This window comes from Chlorocebus sabaeus, chromosome 11, assembly GCF_047675955.1.
Source record: "Chlorocebus sabaeus isolate Y175 chromosome 11, mChlSab1.0.hap1, whole genome shotgun sequence".
In the NCBI taxonomy this organism is placed as follows: Eukaryota; Metazoa; Chordata; class Mammalia; order Primates; family Cercopithecidae; genus Chlorocebus; species Chlorocebus sabaeus.
In genome coordinates, this window is record NC_132914.1 from 50930730 (window position 1) to 50953322 (window position 22593).

The 22593-nt window shown below is 49.6% G+C and overlaps 2 protein-coding genes across 3 annotated transcripts; one reads left to right on the forward strand and one right to left on the reverse strand.

Annotated features, from left to right (window-relative positions):
- On the forward strand, window positions 1–7625 carry MYG1 (MYG1 exonuclease). Its single transcript, XM_037997057.2, has 7 exons — window positions 1–261; window positions 458–570; window positions 3722–3881; window positions 6293–6445; window positions 6583–6705; window positions 7122–7303; window positions 7414–7625. The coding sequence occupies exons 1-7, from the start codon at window positions 46–48 to the stop codon at window positions 7595–7597; spliced, it is 1131 nt and encodes a 376-aa protein (XP_037852985.1). The 5' UTR covers window positions 1–45; the 3' UTR covers window positions 7598–7625.
- AAAS (aladin WD repeat nucleoporin) lies at window positions 603–22320 on the reverse strand. 2 transcript variants are annotated; one of them, XM_037997054.2, is made up of 16 exons: window positions 22049–22320; window positions 21336–21463; window positions 16314–16369; window positions 15895–15986; window positions 15654–15700; window positions 15310–15408; window positions 14860–15003; window positions 10038–10158; window positions 9594–9718; window positions 9397–9457; window positions 9166–9256; window positions 8876–8969; window positions 8723–8790; window positions 8493–8574; window positions 4459–4561; window positions 603–1509 (listed from the first exon to the last, which is right to left on the reverse strand). In XM_037997054.2, exons 1-15 carry the CDS (start codon window positions 22169–22171, stop codon window positions 4483–4485), a joined length of 1410 nt encoding a protein of 469 aa, XP_037852982.1. In that variant the 5' UTR covers window positions 22172–22320; the 3' UTR covers window positions 603–1509; window positions 4459–4482. The 2 variants fall into 2 exon arrangements, with proteins under 2 accessions (XP_037852982.1, XP_037852980.1); XM_037997052.2 differs by lacking the exons at window positions 603–1509; window positions 4459–4561 and adding exons at window positions 7901–8158; window positions 8290–8374.
- Between the last annotated feature and the right edge of the window lie 273 nt (window positions 22321–22593).

Consider the following 22593-nt stretch of genomic DNA (forward strand, 5'->3'; position numbering starts at 1 on the left):
TTCCCTTCCGGGTCGGCCCTCCTGCGTCCCTACCGGGAGAGTCTTATGGGATACCGCTTCCTGCGCGGCCTTTTAACGCTGCTGCTGCCGCCGCCACCCGTGTATACCCGGCACCGCATGCTCGGCCCAGAGTCCGTCCCGCCCCCAAAACGACCCCGCAGCAAACTCATGGCATCGCCCCGAATCGGGACGCACAATGGCACCTTCCACTGCGACGAGGCACTGGCATGCGCACTGCTTCGCCTCCTGCCGGAGTACCGGGTACGGTCCGCGAAAAGTGACCCTGACACTGCGTGCATGCATGCCTCCGGGGTGGATGGCATTCCGCCAACAGGGTCCCTCCGATAGCGCGGGGCATCCCAAGCACCCTTCCTACCCGCCCTGTCTCCCTGAAGTCCAGCTTTAATCTCCTACCCGGCGACCCCTGGCAGCCCCTTCACCCCTGTGTACCTCGCAGGATGCAGAGATTGTGCGGACCCGGGATCCCGAAAAACTCGCTTCCTGTGACATCGTGGTGGACGTGGGAGGTGAGTACGACCCTCGGAGACACCGATATGACCATCACCAGAGGTAGGTTCTCAGATACCATTTATTTAACTTCCTTGACCTCAGCTTTCCTCTGTGCTCCAATTCAGCCATCCACTGCCGTGGTCCGCGTCAGCGAAAATAACTGCCTCATTGTTGAAATCAAACTCCCACTAGGACTGCACCATCCTTCCGCCCTGCCTGTTCTTCACCCATCTCCTTGGCCTGGGACCTCCCTTGGTTCCCAGGGAGTCCCTCAGGCCCCTTATCTCATCTCCTTCCTTAGCCAAGGCTTTTTTCCCACCAGCAACTTCATCACCCTGAAGGGATGGCCTGCCCCGCCCCACCTGTGGGCGTTTCTCGTCAGATGGAACCAGAGACTTGAGAAAAGAAATGAGACACAGAGACAAAGTATAGAGAAAGAAAAAGTGGGCCCAGGAGACCAGTGCTCAGCATACAGGGGACCCGCGCCGGCACCGGTCTCTGAGTTCCCTCAGTATTTATTGATCATTATCTTTACTATCTTTTAGAAAAAGGAGAAGTGGCAGGACAATAGGGTCATAGTAGGGAGAAGGTCAGCAGAAAGACATATGAATAAAGATCTCTGTGACATGTATAAGTTTAAGGAAAAGTACTGTGCCTTGATGTGCATATGCAAACATCTCCATAAACATTTTCAGTGCATAAAGAGCAGCATTGCGGCTAGCACATCCCACCTCCAGCCCTAGTCCCACCGACAGCCCTAAGACGGTTTTCTCCTATCTCAGTAAATAGACTATCACATGGGGAGAAACCTTGGACAATACCTAGCTTTCCTAGGCAGAGGTCCCTGTGGCTTTCCGCAGTGTTTGTGTCCGTGGGTACTTGAGATTAGAGAATGGTGATGACTTTTGACAAGCATACTTCCTTCAGGCACTGGTTTAACAAAGTACATGCTGCACAGCCCCAAATCCATTAAACCTTGAGTCACCACAGCACAAGTCTCTGTAAGGACAGGGTTGGGGGTAGGGTTACAGATTAACAGCATCTCAAGGCAGAAGAATTTTTTTTAGTACAGAACAAAATGGAGTCTCTTATGTCTACTTCTTTTTTTTTTTTTTTTTTTTTTGAGACAGAGTCTTGCTCTGTCGCCCAGGCTGGAGTGCAGTGGCCGGATCTTAGCTCACTGCAAGCTCCGCCTCCCGGGTTTACGCCATTCTCCTGCCTCAGCCTCCTGAGTAGCTGGGACTACAGGCGCCTGCCACCTTGCCCGGCTAGTTTTGTTTTTTTTTTTTTTTTTGTATTTTTTAGTAGAGACGGGGTTTCACCGTGTTAGCCAGGATGGTCTCAATCTCCTGACCTCATGGTCCGCCCGTCTCGGCCTCCCAAAGTGCTGGGATTACAGGCTTGAGCCACCGCACCCGGAGTATGTCTACTTCTTTCTACATAGACACAGTAACAGTCTGATCTCTTTTCCCCACATCACCCCAACTAAATAAACCCATCTGTGATTAATCCATTCTGGTGCCCTTGCTGCTGCACCTAACTGCTGGGCCCACATGATTGTGGCAGTTCGTGACAGTTCAGATGTGTGAGGTGTTCTACTTCATCTACACCCTTCCAAAGGGAAATCCTTCTTGCTCAAGGGTAGCCCATTCCAATCCTTTTCTTCCCCCTGAAGCCTCTACAGCATCAAACTGATCGTCCCTGCCTCTTCGCAAAAGAAGTTGAGCATTTCTGCAGTCTCCCACCTCAAACATCCTCAGCTCCCTCCTACCAGTTAAGGGAAATTTCTTCCCTTCTGTTGGAGGTTAATCCTCTGTCCTGTTTCCAGTCTATTACTTTCCTCTGGGATTCCTTTTTCTTTTTTTCTTTTTTTCTTTTTTTTTTTTTGACACGGAGTCCCCCTCTGTCATTGAAGCTGGAGTGCAGTGGAACGATGTTGGCTCACTGTAACCTCTGTCTTCCAGGTTCAAGCAATTCAACTGTCTCAGCCGCCTGAGTAGCTGGGACTACAGGCACCCACCACCACACCCGGCTAATTTTTATATTTTTAGTGGAGACGGGGTTTCACCATATTGGCCAGACTGGTCTCGAATTCCTGGCCTTGTGATCCACCCCTCCTCGGCCTTCCAAAGTGCTGGGATTACAGGTGTGAGCCACTGAGTCCAGCCTGTATTTACTCAAGATTTAATAATAAAAGTCAGTTAACAAATGGAGCTCCCTAGGTAATTCTGAGATGGACTGGTATTTAGAAATCACGGCTGTAGTTTCTACTTCCCTAACATCTGTTATATCTTTTCTCTATTTTCTGCCCCCCCTGCTGTTCAAATTCTTGCCTTCTTTATTCACCTGAACCATTGCTGGTAATTTTGCATCTGTTCTCCATGCTGGCTGGTGCAATGCTCTAACATGCACCTGCCTGCTTAAAATCCCTCAATGACTTCGATTACCCACAGATAAAGTCCAGTGGTCTGGCCCTGCCTGCCCTTCCAGCTTTTTCTTTTGCCATTCACGTCTCACACCTGAGCTGCCTTTCCTGAAGTTCTATCAAGAGACTTGTCTCTCAGCCGTCATTCATGTTGTTCCCTCTACTTGGAATGCTTTTCCTCTTTCACCCCTTGTCTATCTGGTGGACACCCACTAATTCATCTTTCAGAACTGACCTGAAGGCTCTCCTCTGAACCCTTTCCTCATCCCTTCCTTCCTTTCCCTCATCTTGTCTAGTGAGAGTACTCGGGGGGTTGTGTTTGTCGTCCTCCGGCAGATGAATCTAAAGGCGAGGACGGTGTCTTTTTTTTTTTTTTTTTTTTGAGGCGGAGTCTCGCTTTGTCACCCAGGCTGGAGTGCAGTGGCCGGATCTCAGCTCACTGCAAGCTCCGCCTCCCGGGTTTATGCCATTCTCCTGCCTCAGCCTCCCAAGTAGCTGGGACTACAGGCGCCCGCCACCTCGACCGGCTAGTTTTTTTGTATTTTTTTAGTAGAGATGGGGTTTCACCGTGTTAGCCAGGATGGTCTAGATCTCCTGACCTCGTGGTCTGCCCATCTCGGCCTCCCAAAGTGCTGGGATTACAGGCTTGAGCCACCACGCCCGGCCAGTGTCTTGGTTTTTTATCCTTAATGTCTAATAAAAAAGCATTGAATTAACCATTGAATGAATACATGGAGAGTCTAGCCAAGGTGCCTCACCTCAGCCCCACCTCCCTCTGCTCCTCAGGTCTTTTACAGAGACCATGAGCTCCCTGTCCCCTGGGAAGCCATGGCAGACCAAGCTGAGCAGTGCGGGACTCATCTATCTGCACTTCGGGCACAAGCTGCTGGCCCAGTTGCTGGGCACTAGTGAAGAGGACAGCATGGTGGGCACCCTCTATGACAAGGTGGGGACCTGAGGACAGAGATGCCTCCCACATGCATTTCTGGCAGACCACCTGGGAGCAATGCTCACACAGCACTCAGCACTGGGCCCCGGGGCAGGGTTCCTGGCCTATAGCAGGCCCAACACTCATCCTCTCCCTCAGTCAGGCTCATCTCACAAGGGCATGGTGATACCTCCCCTGCCTACATCCTGGGGTGGTTGTGAGAAGTGGGTGCTGTAATATATGGGAAAGGGCTTTGAAAACCATAAAGCAGCATGACCCCGTCTTTTTCTTGACAAACACAAACAGCAATTGCTCAGCACCTTTGGGTAAACGGAGGGGAGACTGCTTATGTGTGAAGCAAATGGCTCAGAGGTTCTGGCTGCCCTGAAGGTTGAGGGAAGCGTATATTAGGCACTCCTGTAATTCACTAGTGGCACATAAATTGGGAAGCTCAGCTGGGAAGAGTTGTATTATGAAACTGTCTTTGGATTCCATCAGTGTCCCCTGCAAGCAGCTTCCTGCTGTTGGGGAAGGAATATGGCTAGTGGCCCTGGCATGCAAGTCAGGTCTCACATTACTGAGGACAGACACTTACTTGTTTATAAGTCAAAGCTTAGGTTCAGTCAGCTGTATTTCTTGCAGGTAGGCTGTTGAGTTCAGTTCTCAGTTTTAGCTTGCCCATCTTCTGCCCTCTGTAACTACAGAATTTTTGGAATATCAAGATTTTAGACTGCCTGGGTCAGTTTTCCCTTCCACTGCTGAAGGGTTTCTAAACAACTGACAAATTTTTTTTTTTTTTTTTTTTTTTTTTTTTTTTTGAGACAGGGTCTTGCTCTGTCATCCAGTCTGGAGTGCAGTGGCATGATCTCAGCTCATTGCAACCTCTGTCTCCTGGGTTCAAGCAATTCTGCCTCAGCCTCCTGAGTAGCTGGGATTATAGGCGCCTGCCACCACACCTGGCTAATTTTTGTATTTTTAGTAGAGACGGGGTTTCACCATGTTAGCCAGGCTGGTCTCGAACTCCTGACCTCAAGTAACCCACCCGCTTTCGCCTCCTAAAGTGCTGGAATTACAGGTGTGAGCCACTGCGCCTGGCCCTAACAAGTGACTAAATTTAACCTGTGTTTATTTATTTATTTATTTATTTTATTTATATATTTTTTGAGACGGAGTCTCGCTCTGTCGCCCAGGCTGGAGTGCAGTGGCCGGATCTCAGCTCACTGCAAACTCCGCCTCCTGGGGTTACGCCATTCTCCTGCCTCAGTCTCCTGAGTAGCTGGGACTACAGGCACCCGCCACCTCGCCCGGCTAGTTTTTTGTATTTTTTAATAGAGACGGGGTTTCAGCGTGTTAGCCAGGGATGGTCTTGATCTCCTGACCTCGTGATCCGCCCGCTTCGGCCTCCCAAAGTGCTGGGATTACAGACGTGAGCCACTGCGCCTGGCCTATGTATTTTTGAGAGACTGTTGCCCAGGTTGGAGTCCAATGGTGCCATCATGGCTTGCTGCTGCTTTGAACTCCTAGACTCAAGCAATCTTCCCACCTCAGCCCCCCAAGTAGCTGAGACTCTAGGTGCATGCCACCATGCCTGGCTAATGATATGTCTTAATTTTTTGTAGAGAGGGTCTTGCTACGTTGCCCAGGCTGGACTCAAACTCCTGGGCTCAAGTGATCCTCCCACCTAAGCCTAAACCCATGTTTTAACTGAGCATCAGGTTGGGGTCCAAACCAAGAAGTGCTGGGCATAGAAGTTACTTTCTCAGTGCTCTGAGAGTAGCACTTTTCTACATACCACAGGTGTAGTGTTATGGAGGCCTATTTTGTAGGGCAATTTTGCATAAAGTTTCTGCCCCGAGACTCTTGAGGCATTATCCTACCATTTATTCAGACCCAGGAGACAACTGCTGATGTCATGTGGCACATTATGGGCTTCCCTGGAACCCTAACCCAGCAACCAGCTTTTGGTGTCTAATCTCAGACTCATTTTCTCCCTCTTGACTTGTGTTCTCAACCAGAGCCCCTCCTGCACCTCATTAACCATGTCACTGAATACCTACTCACCCCACCTGGAGACTTGCCAGCCTTCAACCACAGGGACCCACTCCCACAGAGACCCTCTAGCACCTGGAAGACCCTCTTCCTTGTTCAAAAGTTAGCAGTCCCCTCCCCACACGTGTTGGCTTTGGTTTGGGCTTTGTGCAGCAGAATGAGCATGGCTTAGAAACCAGGTGATCTGAATTCCAGTCACAGCACAATGAGACTTCTGAGCTTCAGCAAGCTGCTGAACTTGCCAATTCTCCCTTTTCTCATCCAGTTATGTTGAGATCCTCACAGGGCTGAAAGAGTGTGTATGAACATACTTTGAATCATGTAAGACTTCCCATAAATAGTAGGTAGCCTCAAGAAAGTTTCCCCTGCTGCTGCCTTAGATGTATGAGAATTTTGTGGAGGAGGTGGATGCCGTGGACAATGGGATCTCCCAGTGGGCAGAGGGGGAGCCTCGATACGCACTGACCACTACCCTGAGTGCACGAGTTGCTCGACTTAATCCTACCTGGAACCAGCCTGACCAAGACACTGAGGTAAGGTGGCGTGGGAGGAAACCCTGAGACCTGTAAGAACCTTGGGCGGGGGGGAAATGGGAGCATTTATTCCTCCTAAGCCCTAGCAAATTCCAAGTTTGTGCCAGCACCCTGGTTCTGATTCTCATCATTCCCAGGCAGGGTTCAAGCGTGCAATGGATCTGGTTCAAGAGGAGTTTCTGCAGAGATTAGATTTCTACCAACACAGCTGGCTGCCAGCCCGGGCCTTGGTGGAAGAGGCCCTTGCCCAGCGATTCCAGGTATAGGCCTTGGAGGCATTGTGGCTTGGGGATTACTGACTGCCAATCAACAGGTGCTCCTGCTTCTACCCTAAACCCTAAACCTTTTTTTTTTTTTTTTTTTTTTTTTTTTGAGATGGGATCTCTGTCTCTCTGTCACCCAGGCTGGAGTGCAGTGGCAGACAACCTCAACCTCCTGGGCTCGAGCAGTCCTCCCACCTCAGCCTCCTGAGTAGCTGGGACTATAGGCACATGCCACCTCACCCAGCTGATTTTTGTATTTTTTGTAGAGACAGGGTCTCACTTTGTTGCCTAGGCTTGTCTCAAATTCCTGAGCTCAATTGATCCTCCTCAGCCTGCCAAAGTGTTGTGACTACAGGCATGATCATCATGCCCAGCCTACCTTAAACCTTTTAGCTATCCTCTCCCTCTTTCAGGTGGACCCAAGTGGGGAGATTGTGGAACTGGCGAAAGGTGGATGTCCCTGGAAGGAGCATCTCTACCACCTGGAATCTGGGCTGTCCCCTCCAGTGGCCATCATCTTTGTTATCTACACTGACCAGGCTGGACAGTGGCGAGTACAGTGTGTGCCCAAGGAGCCCCACTCATTCCAAAGCCGGTGAGGCCCTAGGGAACCACCCTACTGACTTTCAGGCCTGTCTCAGCCTTGTTAAGAGAAGGCTGCCAATTCTGACCTCTGCTCTGCTCCCTCTTTCTGCCCGCTTGTAGGCTGCCCCTACCAGAGCCATGGCGGGGTCTTCGGGACGAGGCCCTGGACCAGGTCAGTGGGATCCCTGGCTGCATCTTTGTCCATGCAAGTGGCTTCATTGGCGGTCACCGCACCCGAGAGGGTGCCTTGAACATGGCCCGTGCCACATTGGCCCAGCGCTCATACCTCCCACAAATGTCCTAGTGTAATAAAACCTTCCACCTTATACTGACCCAGTCCTTGACTCATTCTTGCCCTACACCATTCTGGAAACTTGTGAAAAGTGAAACAACTATTTATATGTAAGACCCTGTGTTAGATATATTTTCTTCACAGTAACTTCTCAGTCTTGCTTTCCAAAGCATTTGAATCCATACAGTTTCTAGGGTTAACGTGACCAAATTCACAAGTGGCTAAAAAGTGACAGAACAGGGCCTTAACTCAAAGTCCATGCTTTTTCCCCTACTCTACCCCAATGCAACTCCCTGGAAAAGACAGACTGGTAACTGAGTGGAAAACAAAAGGAAAACTTATTTTTTATTAGAGGTGGGAATGTGGGGAGTGGGGCAGAACAGGTGGTGGCCCTAGGAGAGGGTCCCAAGGGGCAGAGGTTGGGGATGTCTCAGTAAAGAGGGGCAGGTCATGAATACAGCCTCCACCCCCAGCAGGGGGTTCTTGGGCCCGGCCAAGCACTGGGCTAAAACGTGGAAACTGGGCATTGACAAAGTACAGCGGGATGTGAGCAATTCGGCCTGTGGACCAGCCCTGCAGAGAAGGGAAAGAAAAGGATCAGAGCCTGGGCCCAAAGAAGGGCCATCTGGCAGAGCCATACAGCAGCCAAGGCCCTTAGCTTCTCCATCCAACTCCTGGAAGCCCCAGCAGCCTGGCGCACTCACCACACTGAGCAGGGCCCCTTTGTTGAAGGAAGGATGGAAAGTGATGAGCTGGGGCTGGGCTCCTGGCTCCCCCTGGATAACGCCACTAGAAGAAAAGGTGAGCAGGCAACCGGAGGCAGAAGGGAGCTGCATGTAGTGGGATGTGGGTTTTGTGCAGGAATGCTGGTGAGAAGTCCAGACCTAAGGGCCCACATGGCACTTACCAGGGAAGGAGCTCAAACACAGGGCTGTTTCGAGTGCAAAAAAGGAGGATGACTGGTTTACCATCCTGTACTCTTGGGTTTCCTGTAAGAAATGGATCCAGGGATAGGAGAGGAACTCTGAAGACAGAGTCCCAGGACAGGGGCAGAGGAGAACTCCAAGCCAGGGCATGGCCTCACTAGATTAATTGGGAAGATGGCTGTAGGCTGAGCCCTTCATCCTTGCCTCTTACCTTTCATGAGCACAGCCAGACGCTCCCCACTGGGGTCCCAGACCATGGAGTGAGCCTCTCCCCCAAGCCTGTGAGTGAGGAAAGATTAGGAGAGTTTCAGTGTGGTCCCTCCCATCTGCTTTTCACTGCTACTCCCTCAACCACTCAGCTCACCTCTCCTCACCATCTGGTGTCTGTATTGTTGTCTCAGACAGATCTGCCACAATTGTTGCTGACTTTGCACCTCCAACGCGCCCCTTTCCCTCACCTGTGGATGGGTAAGAGCAGAGAGGTTCTTGCAAGAAACAGGCCTCTCACTGGTCCCCTGCCAGCTCACCAAAGGCATCAACACCTCGAAATTTCCTAAGCTTCTATATTTCCCTTTATCCCTCAGAGCTGCATCTTACCAAAGGTTGCTGCCTCCCTCTGACCACCCCAAATACTGAAATGTTGCCCTAACTCACCACATTGTTCTGGAAAAGACAGGGAGTAAATCAGTGGCTCTCCCAATACAGTGAACAGCAGTCGGTTTCCATCTGGGCTCCAGCAGCCAGTCTGGGGTCAGGGAGCAAAAGGCAGGAGAAGGTATGTCTACAGTAGAATGCAGGAGGGAAAGTAGAGGTGGCCGGGCTTGGGGGCATCAGAGGCCCATTGGAATCATCTCCTCCCCAGCGTCTGTCAGAGTCCCCTCTTACCTGACAGCGCCCTGATAGAGTAGGCCACCTCTCACAAGTCCACATCTGGGCCTCCCAGACTCTAAGCCAGAGAAAAGCAAATTACAGCTCAGGACCTCTAAGTTCTAAAACTTGGACCCACCTCCCTTGACAGAGCTTCCAGGAGCTAAGTGCCTTTCTCTAGGTCCTTGCCCTCCCTCCATCCTCCTCCCACTCACCGAAAGACAGCTGAAGGAGTGGTAGCCAGGATTTTGCTGCCATCTGGGGACCAGAGCAGGTTGGTCACCCCACCTCCTCGAAACCAGGGAAGGGGGACACAGGTCTCTGTTGAGACATCCCATACCTAGGAGAGTGGGGCAAAAGATAAGGGAAAACTCAAGCACCCTATCATCTCTCAGAGGGCTGGCCTCTCTAATGTACACAGAGCCAGAAACGAGAGGAAGCAGGAGAGGGACTGTGAAACATGAGGCACAGGTTCATGCTAACGATTACAGAGAATGGAATTTTAAACCTCATGAGTCTGATGGCAAAGCTCCTCTCTGAGTAAGTTTAAGACTGAATGAACCAAGGTCCCTCCTCCTTCCCCCAAGATGTTTCCACCACCGAGTGAGGAACGCTTTTGCCAGGACTGAAATGCACATGAGGGGCAGGGACCCACTCACCCGGATAGCAGCATCCACGGGTGAAGCTGAGAGCAGCCGCCCCCCACTGGGGGCCCAGGCCAAGCTAGTAACAGGTGTATGCCCAGGGTGAGACAGCACTTGGGCACAGCCAGAAGAGGGTCTGCAGGGGAACACAGAGGATGTGGAGTCAGGAGATGACAAGAAGCCACCCCCAAAATTCTATTTCTTTGCCTCCTGCTAAAACCTCCTATCGTGATGGCCCGTTCTGGACTCAAATCCAGGTTGGGAAAAAGGAGTAAGGATTGTGGAAGTTAAAAGAAAAAAACACACAGTGAAGGGGAAAAAAGGCCAAATCACGAGCAGGTCAACAGAGAAGGGGTGATTTGCAAGATCTCAGGCCAGGGTGAAAGAGAGTGCTTTCACCATAGGCCATGAGGAGGCAAAACCTAACCAGAAACCTAGAAGGTACTGCCCTGGGGTGGTATTAGGCCCCACCCCAGAACACAGCTATCTGCCCACAGGCCATCCAGCCTGGCCATCCATCCAACCAGGGATAATCTATGACCTTACTTCAAGGTTCCAACCTTTTCTCTCCAGAGTTATCTAACACTCCTCAGAACACACCCTGTGCTCCGAAACAGCCCTCCTGCCTTGCCTTATCAGAGCGCCTCCCACCTTTGCACTCCTGCGTTTGCTGCTTATCATAAAGATGCTGCATGTGGCTCAGCCTCCATCACCAGCAGGGAACTACCTGAGGGTGCCTGCCATGTGTCTGCAGCTGTGTGTCAGCTGTGTATTTCCAGAGTCATGTGCCTGGACTGACAGATGAAGGCTACAACCTGAATTAATGCCACCTTCTCTTTCTACCTAACTATAACCACCTTCAGCTCCAGTGAAGTCTTAGTCACAGATGTACAATTTAATTCTCTTGAACTTTACAATAAATCACAGCTACCTTTGCAGGTGGGTTCAGATTCATCTCATTCTTTTCGGTGGCTCCACTGTATACCACTCAATAGATGAACTACAATCTATTCAGTCCTGCCTCTACAAATGGACATTTGACTTGTTTGTAATTTTTTATTATACATAATGCTGTATAAAATATCTCCTGGGCCAGACATGGTGGTTCACACTCCAGGCTGGAGTGCAGTGGCACGATCATAGCACACTGCAGCCTCAAACTCCTGAGGCTCCTGCCTCAGCCTCAGCCTCTAAAGTAGCAAGGACTACAGATGTACACCACCACGCCCAGCTACTTTTTTCATTTTTATTTTTTGTATAGACAGTGTCTATGTTGCCCAAGCTAGTCTCAAACTCCTAGGCTCAAGTGATCCATCTGCCTCAGCCTCCCAAAGTGCTGGAATTACACCCATGAACCATCACATGCCTGGCCTTGTTTTTTGTTCATGTATTTATTTAAAAAAATTTTTTTAAATCAAGTTTCGCTCTTGTCACGCAGGCTAGAGTACAATGGCATTATCTCAGCTCACTGAACTTCCACCTCCTGGGTTCAAGCGATTCTCCTGCCTCAGCTTCCTGAGTAGCCAGGATTACAGGCACGCGCCACCACACCCAGCTAATTTTTGTATTTTTAGTAGAAACAAAAACAAAAAAACCAACAACCTTCCAGGCGTGGTGTATGCACCTGTAGTCCCAGCTACTTGGCTAGAGGCTTACTTGAGCCCAGGTGTTCAAGGCTGTAATGTGTGATGACTAAGTCTGTGAATAACCACTTCATCCCAGCCTGGGCAACATAATGAAACCCCATCTCTAAAATAACCAAAAAACCGGCCAGGTGTGGTGGTTCATGCCTGAATTCCCAGCACTTTGGGAGGCCAAGGCGGGCGGATCACCTGAGGTCAAGAGTTTGAGATCGGCCTGGTCAATCTGGTGAAACCCCCGCCTCTACTAAAAATAAAAAATTGGCCTGTGATGGCATGCGCCTGTAGTCCCAGCTACTTGGGAGGCTGAGGCAGGAGGCAGAAGTTGTTGCAGTGAGCTGAGATTGCACCACTTGCCCTCCAGGCTGGGCGACAGAGTGAGATTCCATCTCAAAAAAAAAAAAAAAAGAAAAAAAATCTGTGATTACGTATTTTTTTCTTATAGTACCTACTGTCAAGGTTTAGGTATTAGTGTTACATTAGCTTTATAAAAATAAATCAGGATAGATCCTGCAACAAAAAAAGGGAGGACAGGCCGGGTGCGGTGACTCATGCCTGTAATCCCAGCACTTCGGAATGCGAGGCGGGTGGATCATGAGGTCAAGAGGAGAATCCCTTGAACCTGGGAGGAAGAGGTTGCAGTGAGCCGAGATTGTGCCATTGCACTCCATCCAGCCTGGGCAACAAGAATGAAACTCTGACCCCCAAAAAAAAAACTCATTATTTTCTTCTACAATCCACTTTGGTAACTTATATTTTGCTAGAAAATCAAACATTTCCACAGGGCGCAGTGGCTCACTCCTATAATCCCAGCACTTTGGGAAGCCAAGGCGGGCGGATCACAAGGTCAGGAGTTCAAGACCAGCCTGGCCAATATGGTGAAACCCTATCTCTAATAAAAATACAAAAATTAGCGCATGCCTGTAGTCCCAGCTACTTGGGACGCTGAGGCTGAAGAATCACTTGAACCCAGGAGGCTGAGACTGCAGTGAGCCGAGATCATGCCACTGCACTCCAGCCTGAACAACAGAGCGAGACTCCATCTCAAACAAACAAAAAAAGAAATCAAACATTTCCTTCAGATTTTCAAATTTGTTGGCCTAAACATGTCCATAATACTCTTATAATTCTTCTATTTTCTACCATATCTATATCTTTCCACTTCTGAAAATAGTATACTTTGGTTTTTTCTCCTTAATTAGGCTGACCAAAAGGTTTTCTTCTTTATTCATATATATATATGTACATATATATATACACACACACCGCACACTCACACACATCCACACTTTGTTTTTTGAGATAGTCTTGCTCTGTTGCCCAGGATGGAGTATGGTGGCGCGATCTCGGCTCACTGCAATCTCTGCCTCCCAGGTTCAAGTGACTCTCCTGCCTCAGCCTGCCGAGTAGCTGAGACTACAAGCGAGCGCCACCACGCCCAGTTTTTTTTATTTTTAGTAGAGATGGGGTTTCACCGTGGTAGCCAGGATGGTCTCGATCTCGTGATCTCATGATCCACCCACCTCAGCCTCTCAAAGTGCTGCGATTACAGGTATGAGCCACCGCACCCAGCCTTTTTCTTTTTTTTTTTTAAGACAGTGTCGGTGGCAGGTGCCTATAGTCCCAGCTACTCGGGAGACTGAGGCAGGAGAATGGCGGGAACCCGGGAGGTGGAGCTTGCAGTGAGCCGAGATCGCGCCATTGCACTCCAGCCTGGGCGACAGAGCGAGACTCCGTCTCAAAAAAAAAAAAAAGACAGTGTCTCACTCTGTCACCCAGACCACAGTGCAGCTGCAGTGGTGTGATGTCAACTCACTGTGACCGCCGCTTCTCAGGTTCAAGTGATTCTTGTGTGTCAGCCTCCCGAGTAGCTGGGATCAGAGGCACGCACCACCACGTCCGGCTAATTCTTTTGTATTTTTAGTAGAGATGGGGTTTCACCATGTTGGCCAGAATGGTTTCAAATTCCTGGCCTCAAGAAATCCACCCACCTTGGCCTCCCAAAGTGCTGGGATTACAGGCATGGGCCACTGTGCCTGGCCTAATTTTTGTATTTTTAGCAGAGACGGGTTTTACCATGTTGACCAGGTTGGTCTCAAACTCCTGACCTCAGATGATCCTCACGCTTTGGCCTCCCAAAATGCTGGGATTACAGGTGTGAGCCACTGTCTGCAGCCTTATTCATAATTTTTTTTTCTTCTTTTTTTTTTTTAGACAGAGTCTCGTTCCATTGCCCAGGGTGGAGTGCAGTGGCATGATCTCAGCTCACTGCAACCTCCGTCTCCCAGATTCAAGCGCTTCTCCTCCCTCAGCCTCCCAAGTACCTGGAACTACAGGTGCACACCACCAGGCCCAGCTAATTTTTGTATTTTTAGTAGTGACATGTTGGCCAGGCTGGTCTCGAACTCCTGACCTCAGCTGATCCACCCGCCTCCACAGTCCAAAGTGTTGGAATTACAGGCATGAGTCACAGCACCAAGCTTATTCATAATTTAAAGAACCAATTTCTGGTTTTATTTTTTATTATTATTATTATTTTTTTTTTTTTTTTGAGACGGAGTCTGGCTCTGTCGCCCAGGCTGGAGTGCAGTGGCGCGATCTCGGCTCACTGCAAGCTCCGCCTCCCGGGTTCCCGCCATTCTCCTGCCTCAGCCTCCCGAGTAGCTGGGACTACAGGCGCCGCCACCTCGCCCGGCTAATTTTTTGTATTTTTTAGTAGAGACGGGGTTTCACCGTGTTAGCCAGGATGGTCTTGATCTCCTGACCTTGTGATCCGCCCATCTCGGCCTCCCAAAGTGCTGGGATTACAGGCTTGAGCCACCGCGCCCGGCCTTTCTGGTTTTATTTTTAGTTAGTTCTCACACGTATGCTTTTTCTAATTTCATTAGTTTCTGATCTTATCAGCACTAATTTTCTTCACACTTCCTTTAAGTCTCCTGATAGTCCTCTGAAAGACAGTCTTTCTACCCCATAACCCACAGACACATTGTCCCCACAATCCAAAAAGCCCCTAGTTCTGTCTCTTTCTCCAGATTAGAGTATTCTCAGCAACCCACTTTGATCTTACATCTGCTTTTCCCATAGCCCTGGGAAGTGCTGTGAGGACAAAGAACTTCTCCTCCAGACCTCCTCACCACCCACCATGCCTAGCATTGCATAACTCTCAGGCCAAGATAAGATAGGCTACTAAGACTTACCGGGTAGACAAGGAGGTGGGGTCCAGGGTCCAGATGAGAATGCAGCTCTGGCAGGCCACAGCCAAGACAGAGGCACTAAGAGGTTTCCAGGCCAGAGCCGCCACATTTCGCTGCAGCCGGTGCTTCAGGGAGGGGACTATGGTGCTAGGGTGAAGGGATAGGAAACTGAGTCAAGGCAGGAACACTAAGGCTCCAGCAACCAGAGTGCAGTTAAGGAGGGAAAGTCAGAGAGAAGGAGGATTCATCTAGGGGCCAGGGGCACTATGGGACAGGAGAGGATAAAGGTTAGGTCTAGAAAAAGCACATATCCAGTTATCGAGTTTCTCTGACCCCAGTTCTGGAAGGAGCCCTGTGAACCAGGTTCAAGAACTACAGGACTTCCCGGGACCAAGGCTGGCAAGGGAAGATGATATTGACAAGTCAGAGCCCACCTGGTGTCTCCACACACACCTGCTGGCATTATACACACGGACTGAGTCATCTAGCAGGGCCACTGCAAACTTGTTGGTGTGGGGGTGCCACGCAAAGACACGCAAGCAGCAGCTGGACCTAAGGAAGGGTTAACATGAAGAGTTCCTGCACCTACCCCTACCCTAGACCAGAAGCTCACATTCATTTCCAGTAAGGACATAGTTTTTCTCTACTTTTTCTTGTATTCTCTTTTTTGGGGGGACAGAAGGAATGAAAACATGGTGAGCAATCAGAAAAGGAGTAGGAGTCTTTGCCTTCTCCCCAGAGGAAGTTTCGAGGTTCAGGACTTCCTTCCCACAAAGCTCCAGGGCTTGTGCACTCACCAATTTGTGACTTGGGCAAATTCAGCAATCAGATCTTCACTCCTGAGCTGTAAGAACAAAGCAGACAGAGGACACACTGGGGCAAAAGGAGCCCATCCCCTCAATATTCCTACCCGGGAGCTGGACCACTCCTACCTTCTGAAGTCATCACACCCAACCCTGACCTGCAAGGATAGGAATGGGGGCAGAGTAGGATGGGGATGCAGTAACTGCAGAGGGCTGAGGAGGAAGCCAAACTTACAGACAGATGGGGGAACAGGGACCCATGGAGGGAAGAGGCCCATCGACAGAGTGCCAGGGCCCAGCCGGATGCCGTCTTCACCCACTCAAACACTGTAGGGTTGAGGAAGCAGCTCTGATTAAACCATTCAGAGGCCTCTTACCAGGTACCCTCTAGGTGAAAGACAAGGAAGGACAGGCACTCCCCAGGTCCTTCTGCCCAGTAAGTACTCGCAACATCTCACTCTGGACACCCACTCTGGACACCCACTCTGGACACCCACTCTGGACACCCACTCTGGGTTATTTGGATAGGCAGAGGAGAGATGACAGGAAAAATACAGCTAAAAGAGGCTGGGCCAACAGGTGTCAGGTGAGTTCAAGAATATGGAGGGGAAGATAACCACAAAACGAGCGAAGGCTGGAGAGAAAAATACTTACCCTCTTCTTCTGAGTTTGCAATTTCATTTAGCACCCCAAAAAGGCCCACATCACGCCTGATAAGGGAGGAAAATGTGGGTCAGATTTCTCTGATCCCGTGTCCCCCTCTACCAGTTTCATTCATTCATTCAATATACATGTATTAAAAATACAGACACTCACATTTAATGAGTGCCAACTATGTACCAGGCACTCTACATGTTGTCCTTTCATTTACGTACCTCACAAATCTGAAAGAGATTCTAAACATTTACGGATGAGGCAACCAAGCCTCAGAGGACTTTTGGGGCTTTGTGAGCAGGTTAAGGAGTTGGGACTTGTTCTAAGACAGTGAATGGAAAGCCATGGAAGGGTTCTAAGGAGAGGAATAAACAGATCACACAGCAGCATTTTAGAAAGAGCAGTCTAGTTGCAGATTAGAGAGTGATAAGAATAGAAAAGACCAGGATGGGCGCAGTGGCTCATACCTGTAATCCCAGCACTTTAGGAGGCCGAGGTGGGCGGATCACAAGGTCAGGAGATCGAGACTATCCTGGGCAACATGGTGAAACCCCATCTGTACTAAAAATATAAAAATTTGCCAAGCGTGGTGATGCATGCCTATAATCCCAGCTACTCGGGAGGCTGAGGCAGGAGAATCGTCTGAACCCGGGAGGCGGAGGTTGCAGTGAGCCGACATCATGCCACTGCACTCCAGCCTGGGCGACAGAGTGAGACTTCGTCTCACAGAAAAAAAAAAAGAGAAAAAATAGAAAAAGTCCAGGTGCAGTGGCTCACACCCGTAATCCTAGTACTTTCAGAGGCCAAGGCAGGTGGATCACCTGAGCTGAAGAGCTTGAGACCAGTCTAGGCAATATAGAGAAATGCTGTCTCTACAAAAAAATACCAAACGTAGCCAAGTATGGTGGCGCACACCTGTAGTCCCAGCTACTGAGGAGGCTGAGGAGGCTGAGGAGGGTGCATCACTTGAGCCCTGGGGGCTGATGATGCAGTGAGCCGTGTTCCATGTTTGCACCACTGCACTCCACGCTGGACAACAGAGCAAGATGCCATCTCAAAAAAAAAGAGTAAGAGAAAAATAAATCAGTTAAGAATCTACTTTAGGGCCAGGTGCAGTGGCTCACGCCTGTAATCCCAGCATGCTGGGAGTCCAAGGCAGGCAGATCACGAGGTCAGGAGTTCGAGATCAACCTGGTCAAGATGGTGAAACTCCATCTCTATTAAAAATACAAAAATTGGCCTGGCACGGTGGCTCAAGCCTGTAATCCCAGCACTTTGGGAGGCCGAGATGGGCGGATCACAAGGTCAGGAGATCGAAACCATCCTGGCTAACACAGTGAAACCCCACCTCTACTAAAAATAGAAAAAATTAGCCAGGCATGGTGGTGGGTGCCTGTAGTCCCAGCGACTTGGGAGGCTGAAGCAGGAGAATGGCGTGAACCCAGGAGGCGGAGCCTGCAGTGAGCCGAGATCGCGCCACTGCACTCCAGTGAGGGCAACAGAGTAAGACTCCATTTCAAAAAAAAAAAAAAAAATTAGCCAGGCGTTGTGGTGTGCACCTGTAGTCCCAGCTACTCCAGAGGCTGAGGCAGAAGAATTGCTTGAACCTGGGAGGCAGAGGTTGCAGTGAGCCAAGATTGCGCCATTGCACTCCAGCCTGGGTGACACAGTGAGACTGTCTCAAAACAACAAAAAAGAATCTACTTCAGGAATCTAGGGAAAAGGTGAAAGTGGCCTGAACTGGTGGGATGAAGAAAAAGAGACAGATTTGAGAGACTTAGGAAGTAGCATGAACAAGATGTGAAGACTAATCAGACATTAGTAAAGGAAAGAGCAATCAATACAAGAAAAACACCTAGGTAATAATTACATCAGCTAATATGCTTACAATGTGCCAGCTCTGGACTAGGTGCCTCACATGAACTAATCAAGCCATTATGACAATTCTACAAGATAGGTATTGTTATCACTGCATTTATTTTTATTTTATTGAGACAGGGTCTTGCTCTGTCACCCAAGCTGGAGTGCAGTATTACCATCATGGCTCGCTGCAGCCTCAACCTCCTGCACTCAGATATTCCTACCTCAGCCTCTGGAGGAGCTGAGACTACAGGCACACACCATCATGCCCAGCTAATTTTTAAATTTTCTGTAGAGACAGGGTTTCACTCTGTGTGTGTGTGTGTGTGTGTAAGACGGAGTCTCACTTTGTCACCCAGGCTGGAGTGCAGTGGTGTGCACTCGGCTCACTGCAACCTCTAACTCCTGGGTGCAAGCAATTCTTGTGCCTCAGCCTCCTGAGTAATCAGGATTACAGACGGAGTTTCACCACATTGGCCAGGCTGGTCTCGAACTCCTGACCTCAAGTGATACACCTACCTCGGCCTCCCAAAGTGCTGGGATTACAGGCGTGAGCCTCCGCGCCCAGCCTATCACTGCATTTTTAGATGAGAGAACAGCCGGGCGCGGTGGCTGAAGCCTGTAATCCCAGCACTTTGGGAGGCCGAGACCGGTGGATCACGAGGTCAGGAAATCGAGACTATCCTGGCTAACACAGTGAAACCCCGTCTCTACTAAAAAATACAAAAAAAAAAAACTAGCCGGGCGAGGTGGCGGGCGCCTGTAGTCCCAGCTACTCGGGAGGCTGAGGCAGGAGAATGGCGTAAACCCGGGAGGCGGAGCTTGCAGTGAGCTGAGATCCGGCCACTGCACTCCAGCCTGGGTGACAGAGCGAGACTCCGTCTCAAAAAAAAAAAAAAAAAAAAAGATGAGAGAACAAAGGTGTGAAGAGGTTAATTAATATGAACAAGGTAATCTAAGTAGAAAGTAGTAGTCAGGATTCAACCATCTATCTACCCCAGAACCTACACTCAAACCACTTTTTCCTGAATGAGTCATATGATCATTCCTTAAAGTGAACCATCCAGGGAAGCAAATTTGGAGAGAGAAATAAAGACACTGGATTTGAGCATGCTGAATATATGAAGTCTGAAATATTCAAGCAGAATAATTTGACAAAAAAGTGAACACCAGGTCTGATGCATCAACTGGAAATCTAGCCCCAAGAACACCAACATTCAAGGGACATCAGGAAGAGGAGCCACCAAAAAGCCTGAGCAGCAGCAGCCGCAGAAGTAGAAGACAAGGAGGAGCCTGGGAATGAATGGCTTTTCAACAAACTGATGTTCAACTTCACACACACATGCCCATTAAACTGTACTAAAGTACCAAAGATCAAAGCTTAACAGCACGTGTTGGAAAACAGGCACTCTCATACACTGCTGGTGGGACCATATACATGTAGGATTTTGACAGAGGACTATTTGGAACAGCTCACAAATTACAGATGAACATACCCTCTGAACCAGCAAATTAACTTCTAGGAATTCATCCTACAAATAGTAATGGTATTAATAAAATATTAACTTTTTTTTTTTATTTTTTTGAGACAAGGTCTCACTCAGTGCCACTGCACCCGGCTAATTTTCGTACTTTTCTTGTAGAGGAAAGAACATGGTTTCACCATGTTCCCCAGGCTTGTCTCGAACCACTGAGCTCAAGCAATCTGCCAGCCTCAGCCTACCAAAGTGCTAGGATTATAGGCATGAGTCACTGTGCCTGGCATCAAAAACCCTTAAAGGCATTAATATGTGCCATTAATAGGTCCAGGTGCAGTGCTCACAGCTGTAATCTCAGCACTTTGGGAGGCCAAGGCAGGCAGATTACCTGAGGTCAGGAGGCCAGACTAGCCTGGCCAACATGGTGAAATCCCATCTCTACAAAAATACAAAAATTAGCTGGGCGTGGTGGCACGTGCCTATAGTCCCAGCCACTCGGGAGGCTGAGGCAGGGGAACTGCTTGAACCTGAACCTGAGAGGCGGAGGTTGCAGTGAGCTGAGATCGCACTACCGCACTCCAGCCTGGCAACACAGCAAGACTCTGTCTCAAAAAAAAAAGAAAAAAGAAAAAAAAAGAAAATGAGCCAGCGCAGTGGCTCACGCCTGTAATCCCAGCACTTTGGGAGGCCAAGGCAGGCAGATAATCTGAGGTCGGGAGTTCAAGACCAGCGTGACCAACATGGAGAAACCCCGTCTCTACTAAAAATACAAAATTAGCTGGGCGTGGTGGCACATGCCTGTAATCCTAGCTACTCGGGAGACTGAGGCAGGAGAATTGCTTGAACCTGGAAGGCGGAGGTTGCAGTGAGCTGAGATCGTGCCACTGCACTCCAGCCAACAAGAGTGAAACTCCGTCTCAAAAAAAAAAAAAAAAGAAAAAAGAAAAGAAAATGAAACCAGGTAGTGTGGCTCCACTCCTACAGATGTAAAGTGGATGACCTATGTAGGAGATTATTCAATGCAACCTTATATCTAATCTTGCTGAGCTTTAGGTAAAAGCTCAGAAGTGTTAATGACATGAGGTGGGGGCAGGGAGCAGGTTCACCTAATCAAGCCAGAAAGCAAGGCAAGTTACTAGAGATTAAATAGAAGTACTTTTTTTTTTTTTTTTTTTTTTTTTTTGAGACGGAGTCTCGCTCTGTCGCCCAGGCTGGAGTGCAGTGGCGCAATCTCGGCTCACTGCAAGCTCCGCCTCCCGGGTTCACGCCATTCTCCTGCCTCAGCCTCCCGAGTAGCTGGGACTACAGGCGCCCGCCACTGCGCCCGGTTAATTTTTTTCTATTTTTTAGTAGAGACGGTGTTTCACCATGGTCTCGATCTCCTGACCTTGTGATCCGCCCGCCTCGGCCTCCCAAAGTGCTGGGATTACAGGCGTGAGCCACCGCGCCCGGCCAGAAGTACTTTTTCCATAGTGTTCCTGGGAAGGGCAAGGGAGGGAAACTGATATTTACTGAGCATTTGATTTCTACAATAAGGACTAAAAATTTCATATGATTTAAGATATACAGCTCTCATGGAGACAGCCTGAATAAGTCTTTTGAAGAACACCCCAAGGTAAAGAGTGGTCACTCATTTTCCAGGATCTGCAGACTATGACCCAGAAAACGCTTTGCCATGCCTCACCAAATGTTGATGCATCTCTTCCACACTTGCTCCCGGTGATGGATGAAGGCAGTTCTTGTGCCATGGTCCAGCCTTCCAGGGGTCTTTAGGGGATCCTTGGTCAGGTGTAGGACAGGAAGATTGATCCACTATAGCACAAAAGCGAGGGGTGTGATGGTGAGTCAAGATTCCAGAGGTCTGTTTTCCGTTTCCACAAAGCTAACACTTGTTAGTATGGGAAACAAGTCTTAGCTCCCGTATCTGTGCAACTAGAATAATATTTCATAGGGTTGTGATTACGAAACCACGTAACATTTTAAGAAAACACCTGACTCATCCTCTTTCTTACATAGCAAACGCTCAGTAAATGTCAGTTTCCCTTCCTTGTCCTTCCCAGGTACACCACGGAAAAAATGTTCCAAGTTGTACCTTTCTGATCCTCCTCAGATACTGTCCCCAACTTTTAGATAGTTCTCCCGCATCCTCACACTCCCTAGATTCTCCCTCATCCTCTCCATTCCCTCTAGGACTTCTCCATAGCTCCTTAACCCCCCCCTTATACTCCAATCCTTGCCCTAAAACAGATTCTAGCCCTTCTATTCTGCTGCCGGGGCCAAGCTGTTTCCAGTCCACCAGACTCTGCGACCCTGCCCCTGTCACACTGCCTCCCTTCCCCAATTCTCCCCAACTCTGCCCCCCTGCCTGCAGGTCCCCTCCCTCCTCGCCCTGGCCACCTGGCCCCGGAAGTCGGGGGGCGGGCTCTCATAGCTACTGCCCGTCACCAGCTCGTTATTGTGCTCATATAGGGTGACTTGACCCCGAGGCGGTGGAGGAGGGAACAACCCCAGGGAGCACATCTTGCCGGTTCGCAGGACGTCTGGAGTCGGCAAACTCCTAGCCGGAACGGCACAGACCGCCCTCCCCTAACTCGGTTCCCGGGCTAGATTTGTAGGCAGACGGGTAGCCGCAAGGGACAAACGGCGAGGCGGAGCTCGACGGAAGTGAAGAAAAGACTTAACAGGAAAGAAGTACGAGTAAGCGGTCCCGGGACAGACTGCCAAAGCTTCCTCCTGCGCCCCCTGGCGGCCGGAGGGGGAGCAGCGCGGACACGTCCTCGGGCCAATCGTTGGTTACCAGGCTGGAGCGGGGTTTTTTTTGTTGTTTTCCATGCGACTACTGTTTTTCCCAGCTCCGAATTCCCCAACGCCTTTTCCCACTCACTCTCTTAACGCTTAGAAAGCCCAAAATAACCTACATTCAGGGAAGTACCAAATTAACC

Excerpts from the sequence above, each read along its gene's own strand:
- AAAS (XM_037997052.2), bottom strand. The coding sequence starts at position 22,171 with ATGTGCTCCCTGGGGTTGTTCCCTCCTCCACCGCCTCGGGGTCAAGTC. Across the intron at positions 15,409-15,653 it reads TTTGCCCAAGTCACAAATTG|GTCCAGCTGCTGCTTGCGTG; the intron begins GTGAGTGCACAA and ends ACCCTTCCTTAG. Across the intron at positions 9,257-9,396 it reads CTCTATCAGGGCGCTGTCAG|ACTGGCTGCTGGAGCCCAGA; the intron begins GTAAGAGGGGAC and ends CCCTGACCCCAG.
- MYG1 (XM_037997057.2), top strand. The coding sequence starts at position 46 with ATGGGATACCGCTTCCTGCGCGGCCTTTTAACGCTGCTGCTGCCGCCG. Across the intron at positions 3,882-6,292 it reads TGGGCACCCTCTATGACAAG|ATGTATGAGAATTTTGTGGA; the intron begins GTGGGGACCTGA and ends CTGCTGCCTTAG. Across the intron at positions 7,304-7,413 it reads CCCCACTCATTCCAAAGCCG|GCTGCCCCTACCAGAGCCAT; the intron begins GTGAGGCCCTAG and ends GCCCGCTTGTAG.